Source organism: Ascaphus truei, chromosome 2, assembly GCF_040206685.1.
Source record: "Ascaphus truei isolate aAscTru1 chromosome 2, aAscTru1.hap1, whole genome shotgun sequence".
In the NCBI taxonomy this organism is placed as follows: Eukaryota; Metazoa; Chordata; class Amphibia; order Anura; family Ascaphidae; genus Ascaphus; species Ascaphus truei.
Window position 1 is genome coordinate 461,488,953 of NC_134484.1, and position 22,978 is coordinate 461,511,930.

Sequence of the window (22,978 nt, forward strand, 5' to 3'; positions counted from 1 at the left end):
GATGCCGCTGGGGAGGGGGAAGAGGTGATGCCGCTGGGGAGGGGGAAGAGGTGATGCCGCTGGGGAGGGGGAAAAGGTGATTTGGAGAGGGGAGAGGGGAGAGTGTGTGAGTGTGTGAGTGTGTGAGTGTGTGAGTGTGTGAGTGTGTGAGTGTGTGAGTGTGTGAGTGTGTGTGTGTGTGTGTGTGTGTGTGTGTTTTATTTATTTTTTTGGACCTTTGGCCCGTCACTCCGCCTCAGGCCAATGAGAGGTGTGGGGGGCGGGCCAAGGGGGTGGTGTGAGTGTGTGAGGCCAATGAGAGGTGTGCGGGGGCGGGCGGGCCAAGGGACCAATGAGATTGCCGCTAGGGACACCGGACATCCAGCAGGCAGGCATGCATGCAGGCATGCAGGCAGGCAGGCAAACATACAGTGCTTTCACTAATATAGTATAAGATATATATATAATTTTTCACTGTCACTAGTTGATTTAAAATAAGAGCGCACACTTGTAACATTTGTTTTTGCATATAAGGGCACTGCCATCACTGAGCTTACTACAAATCCCAGAATCCTTTGCTGGTTGCAGTTTGAGCCTGGGCTGGGACAGCACTGATGCAAGGAGCCAGAGAAAAGCTTGGATAGTGATGATCACAGCAGTGGGTTTCCATTCACGGCAGGGACCCCTGCTGTGTTAATCGTAGATACAGCCAACCTTACTGTCCCTGCTGCTTACCGTTGAGGTACGGTTGTCTCACCACAAGCAGTTGCAGTGCCGGAGACAGTAAAGTTGGCTACATCTGTATGAAAAATAGTTAATTATTTGGTCAATAGGTGGTGCTAGCAGGACTATTTAATAAAAAGAAATATATCTAAAAAGAAAAAATGTACATATATTATTTGAATTCGCCAATTTTCTAATTTCATCTAAAAAAAATTAGATCTCCGGAACTAAAGGGATGCCATCCTCCCGCATGTTCCTCCCCCGCCGCCCCCAATCCCCCGTTTCCAGTCCTGGGCACGCTATTAGAGAGGGTTGGGGTTACTTACAATGCATCTGATCTGAGACGCGCTATTAGAGAGGGTTGGGGTTCCTTACAATGCTTCTGATCTGAGACACGCTATTAGAGAGGGTTGGGGTTCCTTACAATGCATCTGATCTGAGACACGCTATTAGAGAGGGTTGGGGTTCCTTACAATGCTTCTGATCTGAGACACGCTATTAGAGAGGGTTGGGGTTCCTTACAATGCATCTGATCTGAGACACGCTATTAGAGAGGGTTGGGGTTCCTTACAATGCATCTGATCTGAGACGCGCTATTAGAGAGGGTTGGGGTTCCTTACAATGCATCTGATCTGAGACACGCTATTAGAGAGGGTTGGGGTTCCTTACAATGCATCTGATCTCAGACGCGCTATTAGAAAGGGTTGGGGTTCCTTACAATGCATCTGATCTCAGACACGCCCGAGCAGGGGAGCAGAGCAGGCAAGGGGGCGCAGGGAGAAAAGATTGCGCCCCCTTGCGCTAGGTGGTCCTGTTTCTAAATCAGAGGAGGTGCGAAGAGATGCGAGTCTATTGCAAGCTGTCATCCATGACGTCAGACGCTGATGAAAAGAGTCCGGAAGAGATCGGAGGAATACATGTGGATGCAAATGCCTGGAGCCCTGTAGTGTGCCGGCAACTGCAGCACTCCATAGAAGGTCTACTCCCCGGGAACGTCTGAGTCCCATGCACACAATATCGGTGGTGACTATATAGACTCTTCTCCTGTCTGCCCCTCTCTGATTGTGCACTCATTTTACCTATGGTGAGAATTGGGGCTACTGTGACTCACAATCTATTTTTGCATTTTTCTAAAGAGGGCCGTGCTTGTCTTTTTTTTCTTGCCTTTCACATATTTGGGGGTCCCTTGGCCCTGGTTGGACCCAGAAGAGCCGAGGAACCCGGTCTTAGATGACAAAGCATTGTGACCGTTTTTATTATTATTCTACCTGGAACTTTAAATTGAACATGGAATTGGATCTGTTGGTCTTTGAAAGGGAAGAATGGGCCTCTCTGGGGGATGCTGCACGAGCACCACAAAGAAGAAGTTATATATGTGTTCCTGTAAATACAAAGCAAAAGAAAAGTTCCTGGCGCCCAATATCTTTTCTTCAAATGCTTACCATACCAGCCCTGCACGAGTCTCAGGACCATGAGAAACAAGGGAAATACATAGTTACACAGTTACACAGTTACATAGTTACATACATAGTAGATGAGGTTAAAAAAAGACGTAGGTCCATCAAGTTCAACCTATGCTAAATTTAGACAACAGATACTTTATCCTATATCTATACTTACTTATTGATCCAGAGGAAGGCAAACAAAAACCCCAGTGTCATATCATCCAATGATATCTCATAAGGGGAAAAATAAATTCCTTCCTGACTCCTAGAATTGGCAATCGGATTAATCCCTGGATCAACATCCTTCCCATGTATACTTATTTGGTATATCCCTGTACACCTTTCCCATCTACAAAGATGTCCAACCTTTTTTTGAACAAATCTATTGTATCTGCCATCACAGTCTCCATGGTTAATGAATTCCACATTTTAACTGCCCTTACTGTAAATAACCTTTTCCTTTGTTGCTGGTGAACTCTCCTTTCCTCCAACCTTAAGGGATGGCCCGAGTCCTTTGTACTGTCCGTGGGATGAATAGTTCTTTTGAAAGCGCCTTGTATTGTCCCCGAATATATTTGTATATAGTTATCATATACCCTCTTAGACGCCTCTTTTCTAATGTAAATAAATCTAATTTAGCTAGCCTCTCCTCATAAGTTAGATTGTCCATCCCCTTTATTAATTTGGTGGCTCTTCTCTGCACTCTCTCTTGTTCCATAATGTCTTTTCTTAGGATTGGTGCCCAAAATTGTACTGCATATTCAAGGTGTGGTCTTACTAATGCTTTGTAAAGGGGCATAATTATGTTTACTTCCCTTCCTTCCATTGCCCGCTTAATGCAAGATAAGATCTTGTTTGCCTTTGCAGCTACTGCATGACATTGGGCACTATTGCTAAGCCTGCTGTCTACAAGCACTCCTAAATCCTTCTCCATCAAGGATTCCCCCAATATATCTCCATTTAATTTGTAAGTCGCCTTTTTATTCTTGCATCCCAGTGCAATCCGAGATGCTGAGCATCACCTGCATATAAGCAACACCTGAATAGACATAGACTTTTTATGTTGGCCCGGGGGGGGGGGGGGGGGGGGGGGAGAAGAGGTGTTGCATAAGTATTAAAGTAAAATAGTATATGTATTAGATTTGGTATTTTCTAAGAGATGTATGTTAGAACCAGAAGTAATAGGGATGATGCATAGGCCTGTTTAAGGTGGTGGGAATGAACGTAGGACACTAGCTCCTGAGAAGGCAGGAACTATCTGTAAAATGCGTAGGGTGACGGAGGACTGGACTCGGAGATGGACAGAAAATCCCAAAAGTGACGTCAGATGCCGGCGTTTAGAGACTGACGCCTTGGTCCCGCTGCGGCTGGCGGCGCGCGCGGCCGCGGGCCACCAGCAGCTTGCCCCCGTTCTAGATGCCCCCGCTGGCTCCTTCCGGCGTGGCTGACTGCGTGCTGTGACGCGTCAGCCAGCCGGAGCTACAAGGAGCTTGTGGTTTTGGCAAGTGTTGCGTCACGTGACATCCTAGCAGCCAATCCGATTCCCCCCTCAGCTCCGATCCCCCCCATTCCGATTTCCCCCTTCAGCTCCGATTCCCCTTCCGATTCCTCCCCTGCTCCGATCCCCCCCCGTTCTGATTCACCCCCCGTGTGTATTTGCCTGTGTGTGTATGAGTGCCGGTGTGTGTGTATGAGTGCCGGTGTGTGTGTGTGAGTGCCTGTGTGTGTGAGTGCCTGTGTGTGTCCTTCTCTCTGTGCCTGGCTTCAGAGTGCGAGGGGCTCCGGGAGTGAGAGAGACCGATGGGGGGAAGGGGGGAGGAGGTACGACAGCACGAGAGCCCCCCCGCTCAAACCAATCCAGCTCCCGCTCCCTACAGACCGCAGGTAGTGGTCACTTGCCTGTCAGCGCGCTGCCTGCATGCAGTGCGGGCGCGCTGACTGAGGGAGCGGGGCCTTAGCCTTAGAAGAGAGTTTTTCCCGCACTGACTGGCTCCATGCCATTGAGACTCTCTGCAAAGTTTAAAAGAATCTTGTTATGGCACCGTCCCTTAAATCTTAAATCAATGTTTCTTAATATTGAGCAAAGAGATTGACTTGTTACTTTACAGGTAAAATCTCTATGGAGAGGAATAACGTGGGAGACGCAATACAAAAGGCATCACTTTTCTTGCTCCGTGCCTGGGATCTGGCACTCCATGTGAGTGCATATCTTGCCACATTTATCCATAGATTCACTTTTTGTGAACGTACTTCACCATTATTCCTTCTCCCTCCCACACCCCCCATTTTCCTCTGTTGATTTTGAGGTTGCGCTGATTTCTTTCTCACAATTCCCTGGACTTGGAACAATCTTCACCCAGTAGCACCCTGCAGAATTTATGTAGTTCAGGGTTATTTTTCGATATTTGATTTTTGATCACTGTTTGTTCGAAGACTTGTTAGCGCTTTCACTGATTTGTTTGTATATTAATATATAAATATCATGTAAAGAAATCTCTATTTTTTACAATTAATTCTGAACAAAAAAAAAAGTCCTGCAACACGAAAGCTACATTTAAATTACAAGAAAAACAGCATTTTAGTCCAGGGCACGCATTTGTTTTGCAAAATATAAATTCACGGGCATTGGCGGCTCTACGTTTTATGGGGGCGTAGTGAAAGATGTAAAACAGCCCCTTCATTGCCCTAACGATGTACGGAGTACAGCAAGAGAAGTGGCACCTCAGGGGACCTTATGATTTACATTGTACATCATTGGCTTCTGATAGTTTCCAACGTACTGCACTGATTTGGGGGGAGGGGAGGGGGAGAGCGAGGGGGGCGTCACCGCCCCATCCCCATCAAATCTGACACCTGGAGCAGAAACCTCATCACATGATCGCTCAGAAGAGCTGTCACATGATGCGGAAGGTCCAGGGCCATGGAGACGGGATGACCGGCCGGCACTGTGTAGGTTCAAAAGGGACAATAACTTCTAGGCCCAAACTGTACTAACGACGGTGACACGTGTACGTGGTCACATCTCGGTAATTGATGCCTTTTAAATAAAAAAATAAGGAAATCTGACCACTGTAAGTATTTTTCAAATCATTGGTCCGTATACATGTTGAGCTGAGACTTGGGAGGGGTTTGATTGTTCTCTGGATGCTCCATTTTGTCTGATGTCACTGTATCTACTATCTACTATATATTTCTGAAAGCACTGTATGTCTGCGTCCCTAGCGGCAATCTCATTGGTCCCTTGGCCCGCCCGCCCCCGCACACATCTCATTGGCCTGAGGCGGAGTGACGGGCCAAAGGCAGGGACACACAGGGACACACACACACACACACACCTACACCTCTCTCTCTGTCCTCTCCCCCCCCATCACACTCACCTCCCTCTCCACTCACCTCCCTCCACCTCCCGCTCCACTCACCTCCCTCTCCACTCACCTCCCTCTCAACTCAACTCCTCTCAACTCCCTCCCCGGCGCGGGGCACACACACACACACACACACACACTCCCTCTCCACCTCCCGGCTCTATAACAGGGAAAAGCACGCGGCACGTGCACGCGTGTTCGCATAGGCACGCGCGGCCGCATGCAGTATAGAACGGGCCCTAAATGCAGCACGTGCTCCGCGGGAAACCAAAATAGCGAAGGGCAGCAACCGGACCGTTTGCGCGTTCCATGTAAGGTTTTGGAGCCACCTCTCGCCCTCTCACCGGCTGCGGGCAGCGACAGCAAGAGGAGTTCCCGGCGCTGTCTCCTGGGGGGGGCGGTTAATTTGTTTTATGAGGCGCTCCGCACCACTGCAGTGACCGAATGAGGTGCTTCCAATAGTATATGTACAGTTCTAACAATAGAAGTGTAAGTGCGCTCATCCTGTATTCTCTCTGTTCTCCCTGGTAGAGACCGTCTTGAGGCGAATCTATACCGTCTCGTCAGTGGCTTATTATTTTGGAACGAACTGATTAAAAATGGACAAGTTTTTACTGAAGTGTAATAAGCGGGCTAGCACTGAACATGAAGACGATGCGCCTCAAACTAGTGGCGGGTGTTTAAAGAAGCGGAAATATCGTAAATATGACGACAGTTATTTGGATTTTGCCTTTACATCAACAAATGTTAACGGTGAAGAGAACCGCAGTGTGTACTGTGTTTGAAGATTTTGGCGCCAGAGTGCATGCTTCCGAGTAAGCTAAAACGCCATTTAGAAACCAAGCATTCAAACATGGTTGGTCAACCTCGCGACTTCTTTGCCAGAAAAGTAAAAGAATTAAAACAACAGCAAGGTACATTTTCTCACCATGTATCAATACCAAACAATGCTTTGCTGGCATCATACAAGGTTGCATATAGAGTTGCGAAGTGTAAAAAGCCCCATACTATCGCAGAACAACTAATTCTACCGGCTGCTATAGATCTGGTGAACATTATGATCGGCGAATCTGCGGGGAAATTGCTTTCAAATGTGCCTTTGTCTAACAATACTATTAGTCTGTGAGGATTCGGAGTTCAGGGACCATCTCCTCATCTTACTGGCCCTTCGGTCACAGACACTCAAATAGCGCAGCCCTCCGGTCCTATGACGTGCGCGGACCCTGTGCAGTCTGTTCCGCCCTCTGCGGTCTCTAATCCCGTCCCTCCCCTGGCTGTACGTCGTGGGCGCTCGTCTAGTCTCCCCGCTGATGCGCGCGGTAGGCTCCGTCCCAGCTCTGTTGTTAAACAAGACCAACATGGCAGTGACGCGCGCTCCAGGCTCCGCCCCCGCTCTGACGTCTCACATACTCCAAGTCCCGCCCTCTGAACCCCTGTGACATGTGCGGGCTTCAAGCAACCTCCTACCTGATCGGCTGCATCATTGGACACACCTGTGTGCACCAGCAGCCTATGACGATTCACTTCCTGGTTCCACCCCTGCTTGCTATTGGAGCCTCCTCCTATATATACCCTGCACTTCCAGCTTACCTTTGCTGAGCATAGTCAGTGTGACGCCGTGTCTTGCTGCATTCTGTTCCTGATACCTTGTCTGCCTGATTAACCCTTTGTTGCCTGAACCCTGCTAGTTTCTTGAACTCTGCTTCTCTCCGCTCCTGACCATGGCAAAGTACTCCGAAGATCCACTCTTCTACAATCCTGACCTTGGCAAAGTACTCTGAAGATCCGCTCTTCTACAATCCTGAACTTGGCAAAGTACCCCAACGATCCGCTCTTCTACAATCCTGACCATGGCAAAGTACTCCGAAGATCCGCTCTTCTACAATCCTGACCTTGGCAAAGTACTCTGAAGATCCGCTCTTCTACAATCCTGACCTTGGCAAAGTACTCCGACGATCCGCTATTGTACAATCCTGACCTTGGCAAAGTACTCCGAAGATCCGCTCTTCTACAATCCTGAACTTGGCAAAGTACCCCAACGATCCGCTCTTCTACTATCCTGACCTGGCAGGTATATACGACTACTCTGCACTCTATAACCCTGATCCGGCTTGCAAGACCAATCTACATCCTAGGCGCGCCCGCGTGGCTGTGGGTTGGCGTTTCTCAATTCCCTACCTCAGCATCGCGGTCGCGCTTCGTTTGTGGTGAGCTACGCGTTACACAGTCGCAGAATTGAGCACATAGCAGAGGATCTCAATGATCAGTTAACTGAAAAAATAAAAGGGAAGGAATTTGGCTTGCAGCTGGACGAGGCCACGGACAATAATAAGGATGCACAGTTGATTTGCTATGTAAGGTTCGTAGATGGCAATGACACTGTGGAAGACCTTCTCTTTTGTAAAAGTATTACTGCAGGTACAAAAGCTCAAGACTTGTTCGAGATCCTGGATACATTTATAGTTGAAAATAATTTGGACTGGACAAAGTGCGTTGGTGTCTGTACTGATGGTGGTCGTTCGATGTCCGGTCGTAACGGAGGACTGCAGGCGCTTATTCGAAAGAAAGCTCCGGATTCAATGTGGACCCATTGCATCATTCACAGAGAAGCACTCGCATCAAAGTATTTGAGTCCTCCGCTGAATATGGTTTTAGAACGTGTGGTGAATGTGGTACATTTTATAAAAACTCGGCCATTGACAGCAAGGTTTTTCAAAAAATTGTGTGAGGATATGGGAGCCGAATACACATCTTTGTTGTACTACTGCCACTCACGATGGCTCTCACGTGGCAATTTCTTATCCCGTACGTTTCAATTACGGCAAGAAATTTACATTTTTCTTGAAGAACAACACGAGTATGCCAAACACTTTGTGGAAACTGATTTTTTTGGTGCAACTCGCATACTTGTGTGATATCTTTGACAAGTTAAATGCGTTGAATCTCTCCCAACAGGGAGGCAACATGCACACTTTGAAATTGGCCGAGAAGATTTCAGCTTTCAGAAAAAAATTACTATTGTGGAGAATAAGAATGAATGAAGACGGTGGCAAAGATTGTTTCCCCTTGTTGCAGCAGTTTGTGATCTCCAACGAAGTTGATTTCTCCAAATCTGTTTTTGAAGATCACCTATCACAGGTTATCAAGTGGTTTGAAAAATACTTTCAGGAGGAAGATGATATTGACAAATTCGCACGGATTCAAGACCCATTCAAAGCCCAAGCTCCACCTGAATTGACTTCTTTAGAAGCAGAAAATCTTATTGAGCTATCTTGCGACAATACACTGAAGACAAAATTTGGCAGCATGGATATTACTGAATTTTGGCTATCAGTAAAAGATGAACATCCACTGTTAAAGCTGCAGTTCAGTCTTTTTTTTTTTTTTAATTTTTTTTTTTACTTCAATAGTTTCATGTGGGCAATCTCTAATTACCTAAAGAACTGTATAGCTGCAGGTCAATTCGTTCTCCATGTATTGATCTGCGAAATTTGGTGACATAATTAGTGAATGGATCTGTTTTTCTTCTGCTTCTGTCTCTCAGTGGAAGCTCATGAATATTCATGAGCACTCCTGCACTGACATGTGCTAGAGGGAGGGCAGGGCTGACAAAGGGGTGTTCCAGGGCTTGTGACAGGACATGAAGGGGCAGTGCCTTAGCAAATGGTTGTTAAAATAGAATACAAAAAAATTGGTCTTTCAAAGTTGTTTTTAAAAAACAGAAAATGCTAAAAGTATTTTTTCTTACTACAGTACTGATTTATTAAAAAAAACACACATGCAGGATATTGACTGAACTGCAGCTTTAAGTGGTAAAGCTCAGCAAATCTTAATTCCATTTGCAACATCATATTTGTGCGAAGCTGGGTTTTTCGGCGGTCGCTGTGATAAAAAGCAAATACCGTGCGAAAATCAGGAAATGAGGGTGGCTGTAACCAGTTTGATTCCGAGATTTGAAAAGATGTGTAGTGAAAAACAGGCTCATCCGTCTCACTAATAATTTCCATCAATAAATTGTTTTTGTGGTTTTTACATTCGTGTTTAATTAACCGTAACCGCACCAAGCCACCAACTGCGCAGTGCAACTGTTAGGTATGTACTGTATATACAACTTTGTTTTTACTTTGGGCGCCGCGGAAAAATCCTGATCGCCTTGGGGAGCCTTGAACCGAAAAAGTTTGGGAACCATTGACCTAATGTATAAAGCGGCCCTGTAGATGGTGCAAACAGCACCTGTAAAAATAAGTATCACGTCGCTGTGAGTTTATCACTACTGGAGCTTATACATTGTCACTTATAGAAGTATTCACATTGTATATTTGGTGTGCAGCATTGCTGCTATTGCATGCTTTAAAACTAATCTTAACTGGTAATTGTGGTAATTTCTCTGCATCTCTTCAAGCTACTTATACCATCATTGGAAGAAACAAAAAACAAGAGTCTGAATGAACAGTTTACCTGCATATACAACAGTTTACAAACAGTCTTATCACAGACGTGATTAGGTAAAGGTCAAACACAGTAGCCAAGCATTTGTTTACTATGGAAACACTTAAAAAAACGCAATCGCTCTCACGATTATTATTACCGTAGCAGAACCAGGGGGTTCCCACGTAGCTCAAACACGCCGCTCCCTGCGTGGTTGACAGGAAAATGTACTTTTCATTTTTTTTTTTTTATAGTTCGACAAAAAATAAAACGTGCATGGGGGGGGGGTTACCAATACCAAGTTGCAAGCTCCTCTCCCGATGACGTGGCGACTTTGTATTGGGCGCCGGAGTGAGCCTGACGCCGCCATTTTTTATCCAAAACTTCTTGTAGGCCGGGAACCACGGGTATTATTAATAAAACATGGGTGGGAGGAGGGCTTGAAGACTGGTGTTGGGCTCCACATGTCTAACCTGATCGATTCCCCATTGTACTGTTGCTGAAACATTTTTAACCAAATTTAAAGTAGAAGAAAAAAGGGTCATTACATTACAAATATAACCATTAGAATAGCACTGCTTGTAAAGACAATTATTAGTCCAATCAAATATATAGAAGTAAATGTAGCAACACTTCTATTGTTGGTGATAACTTTTTTTTTTTAATGGAATCACAAGATATTGAATTCCCAGCTTTCAGGGGCTAATCTTCTTCATCAGGCCGGCCTCATGTTCTTGCAAGGTCTTTCCAGACATTAACTGCAAGAGCGTGTGTGGTGCACAGCCAAAGAGAGTGGGTCAAGTTGAAAAATAATAAAAGAATATTTTTAAGTCTACATTAAAAAAAACGGAGGTAACGCAACCCTCCTACGCAGGCAGGCAGGACGCATCGGGATGTGACAGGGAGGTGTGGCCATGACATCCCGTGAGCGGTTCACCCTCATTGGCGGAACCACTCACATGACGCGGCTGTCGCTCGGGAAAATCAATTTCTGAGATCTGCTCTAAAATCGCACGCTTGGTCGCCACGATTCCGCACACTATGTAGAAGCCGTGTATTTGTTTTGGTGTCGCACGCCCGGCCGCATATGGTATAAGCACGGCTTTACACAAAAGAACACACAACATTTTCTTCCGAATGAACAGATGGGTTACTTGGGGGTTTCAAATCATTCCCAAGCTATGATGGCCAGTCCTGTTGCACAAGTGGCCATGGCAAAAGTGTGCGCTCACTATCTTTTACCAACAGACCGGGTCTGGGAAGTAGTGCTATAGCCTGTAAGATCTGCCTACCATTTTCCACAGATGGCCATATATCCCTGTTGGAATATGTAATGCTCCTTCATAGGTGCAGTCCATGTTGATCTGAATTTTCTTTGGGAAGACCCAATTATTTTAAATATTTTTGCATGACCTCTCGCATATGGTCGCAGTGTTCTAACAGGTAGCCTAACAATGGTTGTGTCACCTACACAGCTAGATCTAGTGTTCGAGAAGAGCCTACGCAGTTTTCATATCTCTCATTTCTTTTGTGTGTGTTTTTCCAATAAAAAGTAAAGAACATTCCATTGTGGCTCATTGGTCAGGATTCACACAGCTCCGATAGGGGTATTACAGCTCCATTCCCCCATTGCCTAGTCAATGGCAGATCACGCAGGATGCCCCTTATCTGAGCTCAATGCATCTCCCTGACTATCTCGGATCTGTTGAAGGGAGATTAGCCCCTGAAAGCTGGGAATTCAATATCTTGTGATTCCATTAAAAAAAAGGTATCACCAACAATAGAAGTGTTGCTACATTTACTTCTATATATTTGATTGGACTAATAATTGTCTTTACAAGCAGATCTGCATGGCTAAGCGAGAGCGCATTAAAGCCGTCACTGCACAAGTGTCAGTTCGCTGCACGTCTGTCATGTTTGTGGGGCACATTGTGTCTGAAAAACGAGTGGCTACCAACCCCTCTAAATTAGAGGCCATTGCATCCTGGCCTAGGGCCAATCACCGGACAGAATTGCGATTTCTTTCTGGGGTTCTGTGGATACTACAGACATTTTGTGAATAATTTCTCCGCTACAGTACAGCCGTTGACCCAGTTAACAAAACTTTATCTGCCGCCACGAGGACGCAGCACGGTCGCTGGAGCCACCAGTCAAGACTATTTTAAAATGAACAAGCCATTTGGAGACAGGTGGACAAAGGAAAAAGCGCTTTGTACATATACCATTAGGAAAAGGAGTCCCTGCCCACTCTAAGTGATAAGGATGAGTTGAATGAAAGATTAGGGAACACTTGAGCTTGTAGGTGTGCAGCGAATGTCTCCGTTAATGCTGCACCCATCCTCTCATCTATTTGCTTAATGATTTCAAATTTGCAATGCAAAAAAAAAAAACAATCAACACTTTTTGTAAACAATAGATGGATTGCAAGCTTAGTAACAAAAGAAACAAATGTAACAGTACGTGTACTTTGCTTTATTCCATAAGGTTTGCAGCCAAGAAACATAAAAATACATGTAATGGTAAATCACGCGGTGCCAAAACATTTGCACAATCTTTTCACATTCACATAAATAATAATAATATTCTAAACCATAATCGCCACCATTGGGTGATTTGTATCAAGGCCAAAGTGGGGCCATACTGAGGGAAGAATCTCCGTATGCAAAGAAAAACGTCAAATTCAGTCCAATAGGACGTTTTTCTTTGACATACTGTATCTTGTGGAGCGTTTTGCCCCAGAATTGCCTTTATTACACAACGGCCATTATGTTGAACAATAATAACATAACTTTATCTGAACATTTGCTTAATATGCCACTTTAAACCCTCCCCCCCACCCCCACAAAGCAATAAGGAAATAAAGAATATTTTCAGGCACACGTGCTCCACAAACTGTGCCGACCAGTCTCACCAGGCAACAGGGGGTTAGTCTTAGGATGGATCGAAGTTGCCAATTGGCTCTGAACTCCAGTGATATCAGGCGGATGTAGTCTTTCTTGTAGCAGAAGGTGCGCTGGCACAGCCGAGATCCTTCGTGAGAGAGGAAATAAAACAAGACAAGAGACATTGCAAAGATATGGTAGTGTTGCAATGTGCCCATTTTAATTCATAGCCCGAATGGCCTTTTTCACAAATGATTGGGTTACCATATTTGAAGATACGTGGAATCAAATGCTTTTCAAAAGGTGTGTTAGATGAGCAGTGTACTGTATCTACCTGCCTCTTCCCCCAATGAAAACCCCTCAAGTAATAACGCAGCAGCAGTGTTTGTGTGTGGGTGGGGGTGTGTGTGTGTTTTGGTGTATGTCTGTGTGGGTGTATGTGTATGTATGTGTGTGTGTGTATGTGTGGGTTTGTATGTATGTATGTGTGTATGTGTGGGTTTGTATGTATGTATGTATGTGTGGGTAAGTATGTATGTATGTATGTATGTATGTGTTGGTATGTATGTATGTCTGTGTTGGTATGTATGTATGTCTGTGTTCTCTTTCCTCAGTACTTTTCCTTCACTCAGCTACATGTCGCCGTTTCCCTGAGACAATATATATGGACAACGAAACAGAGCCACATTCACTCTCACACGTGATGCTGGCCAGGTATAAAGTGCAGGAAAAACTCCAATGAAAGACAGAAATGGGTCACCGAAGCACACCCGCGCCTTGCCTTTACTGCCATAATACAGCTGTATTTCTAAACTACCATTCCTTAATTCTCACTGGGTTTTGGCCACCATTCTGGCACCGAGGCTTTCACACTGATAGATGCCTCGCCGGGTATTTTGATGTGAAGTGGTTCGTTGATGTGAGCCAGTCTGAGCAATGCTAAACCATAGTCCTCCACGCCCGCCCTGTATTTGCCGGCGGACTTCCCGGACTGCGTGCAGATCTCGGCTCCCTCGGCTTCGGCCGGTAAGGGAGATGAAAGGCGCACGGGTAACAGGCGCTTGCGGATCACGCCGGTGTGATGCGTCCTTGCTGTCAGTTCCTGCCCAATGTAGCAGCCTTTGGAGAAACTGATGCCATTCATGTAGACCAGGTTGGATTCCAGAGGTAGGGCCACGCCTGGGGGAATGTCCTTTGCACCTTCTGGTACTCCTTAAATAAACATACAAACAAACATGTTCAGTGACCATCATCTGCATTACAAGTCTCTGTGGCACATGAGTTGTTAATGGACTGCGGTGAACACAAAGCGGGTAATACATCGAGCCCCATTACAGGTTAACGCACCCACACAGGCTTTCAACTCCAAGTCAAGGGCAGTTAACACTTGTTCGGTGCGTTAACCTGTAACAGAGCTGGAGGAATCCGGGAGATAGAGGGCTATTAATCAATGTCGCTTTGTTAATGTATAAAACAATTGCCAGATTGATCAACAAGGTTATGGATGGAAGGGGAGGACAAGTTGTGACATCCGTAGGCTTTGATAAAAAAAAACCTTCTATTGTATTCACCCCCCGAGCTCGAGTCTTCTGTTCGAGACTCTGGCATTATTGTTTCACACACAGAGATCACATCTGCAAACACATTTTACAAATCTCGGGGAACAACAAAGAGGTAAATGGGACTTTTCACTGCAAGCAAAATAGCAACAGTAACTATACCATCCTTCCATCAAACTCACTCACTTGCCCTTCTGGCTACACACGGATATCCCTAATGCAATTACAGGGACTTCTCCCGTTCAGGTGTGATAGCCAGCGGTGGCCGAAAATCGAAAATACTTAGGAGCCAGCCAGAATTGTTAGAATCCAGCGTTTTGTGTAAGGCGCAGGGGAAGTTGCGCGTTCTGGCAAACCCCACCCCCCACCCTATTAGCTCTGTGTGCAACTGTCACACAAACACTGCACTAGCATTCACACAGCAGTCTAATGCATTTAGTCGCAGACGTTTTGCCACGACCAAGGCAGCGCCGCAACCGCCGTTGGACTCTCAACCGGTCCGCCGTTTCCACAATAAGGAAAGTTAATTTGAGGGGTTTTAGCGATTAGGGTAGGGGGTTAAGGATAGAGGTTTTACGGTAAGGGGTAGTGTTAGTATTAAGGGCTTCGCCGCTAAGGTAAGTCAATCAGGTCTGTCATCCCTGCGCACAGCACAGGCAACGGGAGGGGGCATTTAAGGCGCCCAGGATTTTTTCCTTCCTGGTGACATCCATTAGGTTGCAAACACCCCCTTGTGCAATGTGATTGGATCGTACTTCTAACTCAGAGCCACACCTCAAACACTGGTGTGGAAGGAAGGATTGTGCTGCAAACCATGAGAGACGTTGTTACAGACTATTTTGTTAATAAAAAGGGAAATACATCTTTTCAAGAAAGAATATAAATTAGCCTGGCAAACACTAAGGACTATACAGTAACACTCCCCAAACGCACTGAACTACCCCCTAATGTAGGGGTGCACAAAGTTTTGGAGCTGCACCCCTTACCTTTTTTGCCTGCGTCAAATGATGCTGCGGGGTCATGTGACGTCACATGACCCCACGTTGCCATGGCGACGCGACACACCAAGCCTCTGAATCTCGGTAAGTTGAGTTGCAGAGGCCCCGTGCGGTCCCCCGGCATTTCATTTAAGTGCCATGGGGAAGAGCGCGGGGCCTTTGCAACCGCCGCACCCCCCAAGAAAAATCTTGCGCCCCCCAGTTCTAATGCAAGGGTGGCCAACTCCAGTTTTCAAGGGCCACCAAACAGGTCAGGTTTTAAGGATATCTCTGCTTCAGCACAGGCGGCTCAATCAGTGGCTCAGTGGTTGACTGAAGACCCCCCCCCCTGACGAAGCTCTGCCCGGAGTGAAATGCGTTGGGCGTAGTGACGCGCGGTCGTCACTTCAGGAAGTGCAGGCTGGGAACGCGTTCGCTCGAGTATTGAGGGCAGCGCTCCGTGAATATGCTACCTAGACTACCAGGATACTGGATTTTATTTTCAGTAATTAGAGCTGCAAGTTGGGCAGATATCTGCTATATCATGCACTTGCGCTTTACTGTCACTATTTCGCTGACCAGTTAGCACAATAAAGAGCCAGGTAGAGCTGCGCGGTGATCTCCCAGCTTGATCAGTCAGCTGGCAGCCTGTTAGAGCTGAATTTGCCTTCCCACCATTTACATTAGAGTTCAGCATCAATTGATTCCCTGTGTGGAGTAGGTGCACCGGCAGCCGGCTAGAGCGGTATAGCGCTCATCTATTGTATGTTAAGATCTGCACTTTCTATCAGTAGGCAGCCAGTTGGAGCTGCAAGCCAGGCAGCATAGCTGTTGAGCTAAGGCCGAGCTCATACACTCCGCTTGCTTGCGAGAGTGCGAGCTCTTGCTGCAGTAGCACACGCGATCTGTGCACATAGTGTAGCAGGCTATTGGGGGGCGTGGCCATGAGGTCACAGAGCTGGTTCGCCGCGATTGGCCGAACCGCTGACGTGACGCGGCTGCCGCTTGAAAAGATATCTCTTGTCTTTTCAAAAAGGGCCGCTCCGTCGTGCGTGCACGCGCGCACTCAAGGGATCCTGCGCACAGTACGATCTGTACTTACCACCTCCGCTGGGTTAGGCAGTCAGCCAGCGCTGGGCTGTGATCTCACAACAATGCTGCTGGAGCAGGCGGATAGCCTGTCAGAGCGGCGCTCTGTGACTATTTACCTCACTGGGGCGAATACGCTTAATCATTCACTGATTACACTGACGAAGTAAGCAGCCACTCAGAGCTGCACAGTGCGTACAAATCATATGCCAATATAGCAGCCAGCTTTTCCAAGCTGCACACGGCCACAATGACTCCATGCCGGGGGCGCGCGGCGGTTGCAGAGACCCCGCGCTCTTCCCCATGGCATTTAAATTAAATGTTGGGGGACCGCGTACGGCCTCTGTAACTTCACTTACCGTTGGTGTGACGCGTCGCCAACGCGGAGTCAAATGACGCCGTGGGGTCACATGAATTTGCAGCGTCATAAAAGGTAAGGGGGGGGGGGGCTCGAGCACTGGGGGGGAGCAACTCCAAAAGTATGCGCGCCCCTGCTCTAGAGTATATAGCGTGCAGCCAGTTAAGAGCTGTAGGGGCTGGTCCCCGCTGGCTACTGCAGCGGACGCTGCAGGGACGAGAGCCCTCCCCTCAATGGCGCCGGGTCCGCCGCGAGGGGGGGCCGCAGCGCTGTGGTGCGAGCTGCTCAGGACTCGCTACAGAGCGCTAAGCCACGCCCCCCGGCGGTTCAGCCAATGAGGGCGAACCTGCCGGGTGACGTCATGGCCACGCACCCCCCCCCCCCCCTGGTCTTTTGGTCTGCAGCTCCCTGCAGACCGGGGAATTGGCTGCACGCGCCGCCAGTCTCGCGGGCGCGCGTGCAGCGGAGGTACTGGGGCCTCAGCCTAATTAAACAGACATAAGAGATCATACCCTGTATATAATTATCCAGGCATTACGTACCCGACGGGATCTCAGCGAGGTATTTAGTACTTATCCACACTTTGTACACACAGGAGCTGCATCTCTTCTGTCTCAAACACAGCGCTTATCTACTTTAAGCTGCGGCCAGTGACATCACAGAGCTGGTTCGCCCTCATTGCGCGAACCGCTCACGTGACCGGCCCGTCGCGCCAAGAAATCAGTTTTAACCGATTTTTTTGCGCAACGCGCTCCCCCTCCCGCACGCGCTCGCACGCCATGTAGACGCGATCACTGCTTTTAGGCAGTCTGACCACTCAGCGTGCGGACGCATCTGCGCGGTCCTCCATACTACGGACGCAGCCTTAGAGGCAATTTACTCACATCTGCAAGGACAGCTGCCTAGTGAATATCATCTGTAACTTTTAGCCACCACTTACAGTATTGTTGCAGCTTACGGTCGTGGTCACAGGGATCCAACGTCGGTGTGTTTCAAACACAACAATATATACCAACACCATATATATTATACAGTCGCATATCTCTGTCCCTCCGCCAAAAGAACCATTTCTGTTTCTCCCAACTAACACATGTCACAGCCACACTTTCCTATGGTTTCTATACATTCAATTGTGTCTGTCTTCTCATTGTCACGGATTCACTTATTTGCGAGTTGTGATTTATGTTAGTGATATAGTAAATCTTAAGCTTTAATAGCCTAGGTGCGCGCCACAAACGTACTTCTCCTGAAGATCCGTTGACCTCCTGTCATTTCATTTTCTAATTGGTTATGTGAAGCAGGGATAGCCTTAAAACCTGGCCTGTTGGTGGCCCTTGAGGACTGGAGTTGGCCGCCCCTGCGATATCTCAGGATGACAGTGCCGCAGCCACTTCGGTTAGGAGAATGGACATCTAGCACCTTCCCCTCCCCCATCCCCAGCATGCAACACAAATACCTGTCTCATATCTGTGCTTGCAGTAATCCTCGACGTTTCCCATGCGCGTCTCCGGCATGAGCGCCCCCGGATTCCCACCCGTTCCTGCCACCAGTCTCCAGCCCATGACTGCTGCTCGGGGATCAGGCGTGCACAGCACGGCGGGGTCCGGCAGCTTTATTATAGCTTCCGCCGAGGGGTCCGGGGTCTCCTGACCCGGAATCACCGCCCACACCGACAGCTCGGGACACGGCGCTATGTCTACTTTCCTCCGAATCTTGTACACCGTCAGATGCTTCTGGATGGGCGCCACGGAGGAGACGTCACACTCCAGCAGGATGTCTGGTGGCTCACTCTGTCCCGTGGAGAGACTGGAAGAGAATACGCGGTGACATCATTATGAGAAACAGGATGTTAACTCTTTTGATGCCACAGTAATGTCAAGTTTGCATTTGACACCCAGGGTGACAAGTGTCTATTCTGCTAGATAATGTAGGTACAGTGTATCTTCCTTCCATCTAGGGCAAGTTTAAAGTTATATGAAATGACACTGATGTCCAGGATACCGGGACGGTCCGGTAATATAAAGGACATCACCAAAGTGGCCACATGGCAGCCCCCTGGTTCTACTTTTTCAAGTCTTCCCCTCCGCCACCCTGTGACTACCTGGCCCAATTGACTAAGACAACCCCACGACCTTCCACCTGACCTCTCCCATGATTTGCACTGCCGCTGGCCTGTCCACTCTTAACGATGTTCAATTCTGGTTCCCAAGTGGTTTTACACGTTTCATTGCAACATATTGAGTACCAATGCTTTAGATCAGTCATGGGAAAACACTAAGACACTCTTGTACACAGTCAGCAAACTATACTCTGATAAGGGAGACTGGGGGGGGGGGGGTTACGAGGGGAGGCACAGTCCTTATGGACAAGGTTACTGCTATCTCACACAGACACACACAGCCTGGTTATCTGTGCCAACCCCTCCTAGGACCAAAAAGTGTACTAATAGGAGTAACACGTTTAACCCTTTGTGTGCCGGAGGGGCCGCAGCCACAGAAATTGTCCTCTTCCGTTCCCCAGCAGGCCAGGCTGCGTTCAGCGCTGCACGGGAGCGACAATAGAATACTGCCTCACGGGGGCCCTGGAGTGCCAGACACCGGGAAGTAGTAACTACATCAAGGGGCATCTGAAGGGTTTAATCAATATATATATATATATATATATATATATATATATATATATATATATATATATTGCAAATAATACAATTTGACATATATTGCATTTCTATGGAGATTACGAATGGGGGGGGGGGGGTGTTTGTCACGGAAAAAAGTTCTCTTTGTCCTTGTCAGAGACCAATGCAGAGGAAGGAGAAGGATACAGGGGGGGCCTGCCTGTGCAAACTCATGTACAACACACAGTGACAGACCAGGGAGCAGCCAGAGGAGATCTAAGGCTGCGCTTATAGTGCTGGCGGCGTCAGTCTACGGTCGCTGGAAAAATCAAATTAAGATGACTTCCAGCTATCGCGACCAAGCCGTCGCGCCGCACTTACTATAAGCGCACTTGATGGAGAGAATGCATTTGTTTTGATGCAACGTCGCGTCGCTGGCACTATACGCGCAGCCTAACCCCTCATAAACTATATAATAAACACCTATCCATGTCAGATCTCCAATGTAACCCTGGCACAGTCCTCTGTCTGTAACTCTGTCCTAGGAGGGGACTGCCCCTTTAAAAAAAAACTAGTGGGCCTCTGCCAGGTTCAAAGGTGGGCGCCAGGTCAACTGCCCTTCTAGTGACGTCGCTTGCTCACCTGTAGAGGATGACGTCGGCGAGGCTCCGCCCCTGCACGTTCAGCAGGTGCGCGTGCAGCGCGCCGCACGCTCCCCCCCTCAGGCGTTCCGCGTCGTTGGTCGTCAGACCCTGCAGGAAAGTGACGGCGTCCGGGCCCCGCAGGCGGAGGAGACCCCGCCGCTCAGCCAGCGGATAGCACACGCCGCTCAGCCGGCGAGAGCACCGGAGTAGAGGAGGGGCGAGGGGACGGCGCAGCGCCGCAGCCGCGAACGTCAACATCCTCGCAGCGGTCACCAGAGCCGCCCGACCGCTGCGTATACTGGGGCAGGCCCACATCCATCATGGCGGTCTTTCTCCCCCACGTCAACTACGTCAGCGCGCTTGTTGCTAGTCACGTGTTCTGTTTGTTTCTTCAGCGCACCCTCTGCAGGCAGCAGGTGGAACTGCACACTGGCACATGTACATAACTAGAGATGGAATGTTATTGATCTCAGAACTGATCAATAATGGATAATAATGCACTTAAAAAAAACTAAAATCATCGAAATATACTGTGTTCCAAAAAATAATTGGGCAAAAATATTTCCTAAAACGATAGTTTGAGAGCAAAATCACATATGTGACCAGGATGGCAAATGCAACACAGGCTACAACAGCAAATATGTGTTAAAAATAAATAAAAAATGCTAGTAACATTTGTATCCGATTTTCACCAGGTTTTTGCAGTGTGGAAAGGGAAGACTAATTCATGCCAGTGGATAATGTGGATAAGGCTGAGATTATACTCATTGTGATGGTGCTGGCACACGCGCAACAAACACAAATGGCTTATCCCTATGTGGCCGCCCCTAGTGTGCGCATGACAGAGCGCGGGGGCGGAACTGCGTTTTGAAAAGACAAAAAATGTGTCTTTTCAAGCGTGGTCACGTGACGTCAGTGTTACATGAGTGGTTCAACCAATGATGGTGAACCAGCTTCATGACTCGTCCGCCACGCCTCCCCAATCTCGTGTAGCCAAGATCACACATCGCTTGGGCGAGAGGTGCCCGCAGTGCGGACGCTCTGAAGCCCGGACTATAATCGTGGCCTTACACAGGAACGCTCCATTCTGTTATCATGCAGGTGCCACAATACTAGGCCTGGGAACTGGCTGTTGACCCACATGGCCCCCTTATCCACATAGTGCTGCAGTGTACTCCCCGCTGTACGGAGACCACTGCACTACTTTTGAACAATGTCTCATTTGGTGATCCACTGGGGTTATTTATTGCTCAATGTAACGTTCGTGAAACATTTTTGCAATATTTTATTTTATTTTACAGTATGATTAAATGCGTGGTTTTTTTAAAACTTATTTTAAGTTTTCAGCGTAAGTGAACATTTAAAGAACTTGGCAAACGTGACCACATTTCACAAAAGTTACTTTGCAAAGGGACACACTTTATCGATATTTTATGTGTAACCCTGCTACACCCCCCCCCACCCCCCCCCAATCTCATATCGGGGCCTTTACTGGGGAGCTACACTGTTACTAGAGGTGTGTGGTGCTATACCTGTTAGGTTCACAGGAGGGCTGAGTCGTCTGCTTGATGGTATGGGACAGGACAGGCTTAATAGGATTTCTGTATTCGTTGCACAGTTGGTATCAGCGCCTCCAGTCCCATGGGTCCTGAATAGAATCGGGACTCCCTATGGGACACACACACATATCTCCTTTCTTCCACACTGAAGACATCCAGGCAGGTATATGTCAAAGGGTATTCTTTATTGCATCCACTGCAGCTCATCACACAGCGACACAGTACAGCAGCAGATCACAGCTTCTGGGTGGTACCACCCCCCCTGGTATTCTGGGGTGCGGGTCCATGATGTTACTCAGGCCTGGCCTGAGCTGAGCAAGCCTTCCCTCGCAATGGGGAGGAATTTACAGCTCTGGAGCATGTACTGTTAGGCTGCGTCCAGGGTGCCTTCTCGCATGCTGAGGCGCGCGGAGGCTGAGGGAAAGCGGGTGCTTTCCCTGGCCTTGGTCTGTGCGCCGTCCGGGGGCGTGTCAGGGGGCGGGCCAGTGACGTCACGGAGCTGGTTCGCCCTCATTGGGCGAACCGCTCACGTGACCAGCCCTGCGCTCCGGCGAGCGCCAAATCTAAAATTTGTATAAGACCTACGCTTCTGCACGCTTGCGGAAGCGTAGGCGAGCCCCTACTAAAGCTGCTCTCATTGCGGCTGAGGCGCACTGGTAAAACCATGCCCGAGGCCTTAGCTTGAAAGCAGGGCTCCAAAGACACGCAATGTATGCATACATGTATATTTTATAATTCATTTACTTTTATTAAATTGTTATCCTTTGCCTGATATACCTAGCTTATCAATCTGTTTCTCTGGGTAATGCACTATGGTAGTGTGTATGTATTTCTTGTCTCCTTTTCCTGAAGTTCACATCATCACAAAGATCCAGACTTAATCCATCCTAGATCCATCGTTTTTTAAGCCTCAGCGCCAGAGAGGTCTGTTTTTGTTTGATATCTATGTACTGGACATTAGACACCCAGAAGACTTTTTAGGCTGCTTTTGGACAATTTCACAGGATCACCACATGGGATGTTAAGTTTTATTAGTTAATTTGGTGTTAATGTATTTACTGTATGTTTTACCACCATTCACTGCATTGCATTTTACAATTTATGTTTTATTAGTAGATATTAGCGCTTTTGGTACACTAATTATTCATCTATTTTAGATAACGTCACGTTATGAGCCCTGATTTAACAGAGCCCTGTGCATCTAACCCTTTGACTCCTATTTATTATTTAAGTTCTATTAATTTGAATTTCAATACGCTGTGAATCTGCTTCATCATGTCAGGGAGCACAGTGCTTCCTTGACATGGAGAAGTGGTCTCAGTTTAACCATCTATAACACAATTGGCGATAATA

At 47.5% G+C, this 22,978-nt stretch overlaps 1 protein-coding gene across 2 annotated transcripts; it reads right to left on the minus strand.

Moving 5' to 3' along the window:
- Nucleotides 1-12,391: 12,391 nt before the first annotated feature.
- IBA57 (iron-sulfur cluster assembly factor IBA57) lies at nt 12,392-20,403 on the minus strand. Of its 2 annotated transcripts, none has more exons than XM_075588069.1 (3): nt 20,065-20,403; nt 18,262-18,611; nt 12,392-14,034 (listed from the first exon to the last, which is right to left on the minus strand). In XM_075588069.1, exons 1-3 carry the CDS (start codon nt 20,379-20,381, stop codon nt 13,646-13,648), a joined length of 1,056 nt encoding a protein of 351 aa, XP_075444184.1. In that variant the 5' UTR covers nt 20,382-20,403; the 3' UTR covers nt 12,392-13,645. The 2 variants fall into 2 exon arrangements, with proteins under 2 accessions (XP_075444184.1, XP_075444185.1); XM_075588070.1 differs by lacking the exon at nt 20,065-20,403 and adding an exon at nt 19,906-20,005.
- Nucleotides 20,404-22,978: the final 2,575 nt, after the last annotated feature.

Coding starts and splice junctions, on each gene's coding strand:
- IBA57 (XM_075588069.1), bottom strand. CDS start 20,381: ATGTGGGCCTGCCCCAGTATACGCAGCGGTCGGGCGGCTCTGGTGACC. Junction 18,612..20,064: donor GCCGACGTCATCCTCTACAG/GTGAGCAAGCGA, acceptor ATTCTCTTCCAG/TCTCTCCACGGGACAGAGTG. Junction 14,035..18,261: donor CAAGCACAGATATGAGACAG/GTATTTGTGTTG, acceptor TGTTTATTTAAG/GAGTACCAGAAGGTGCAAAG.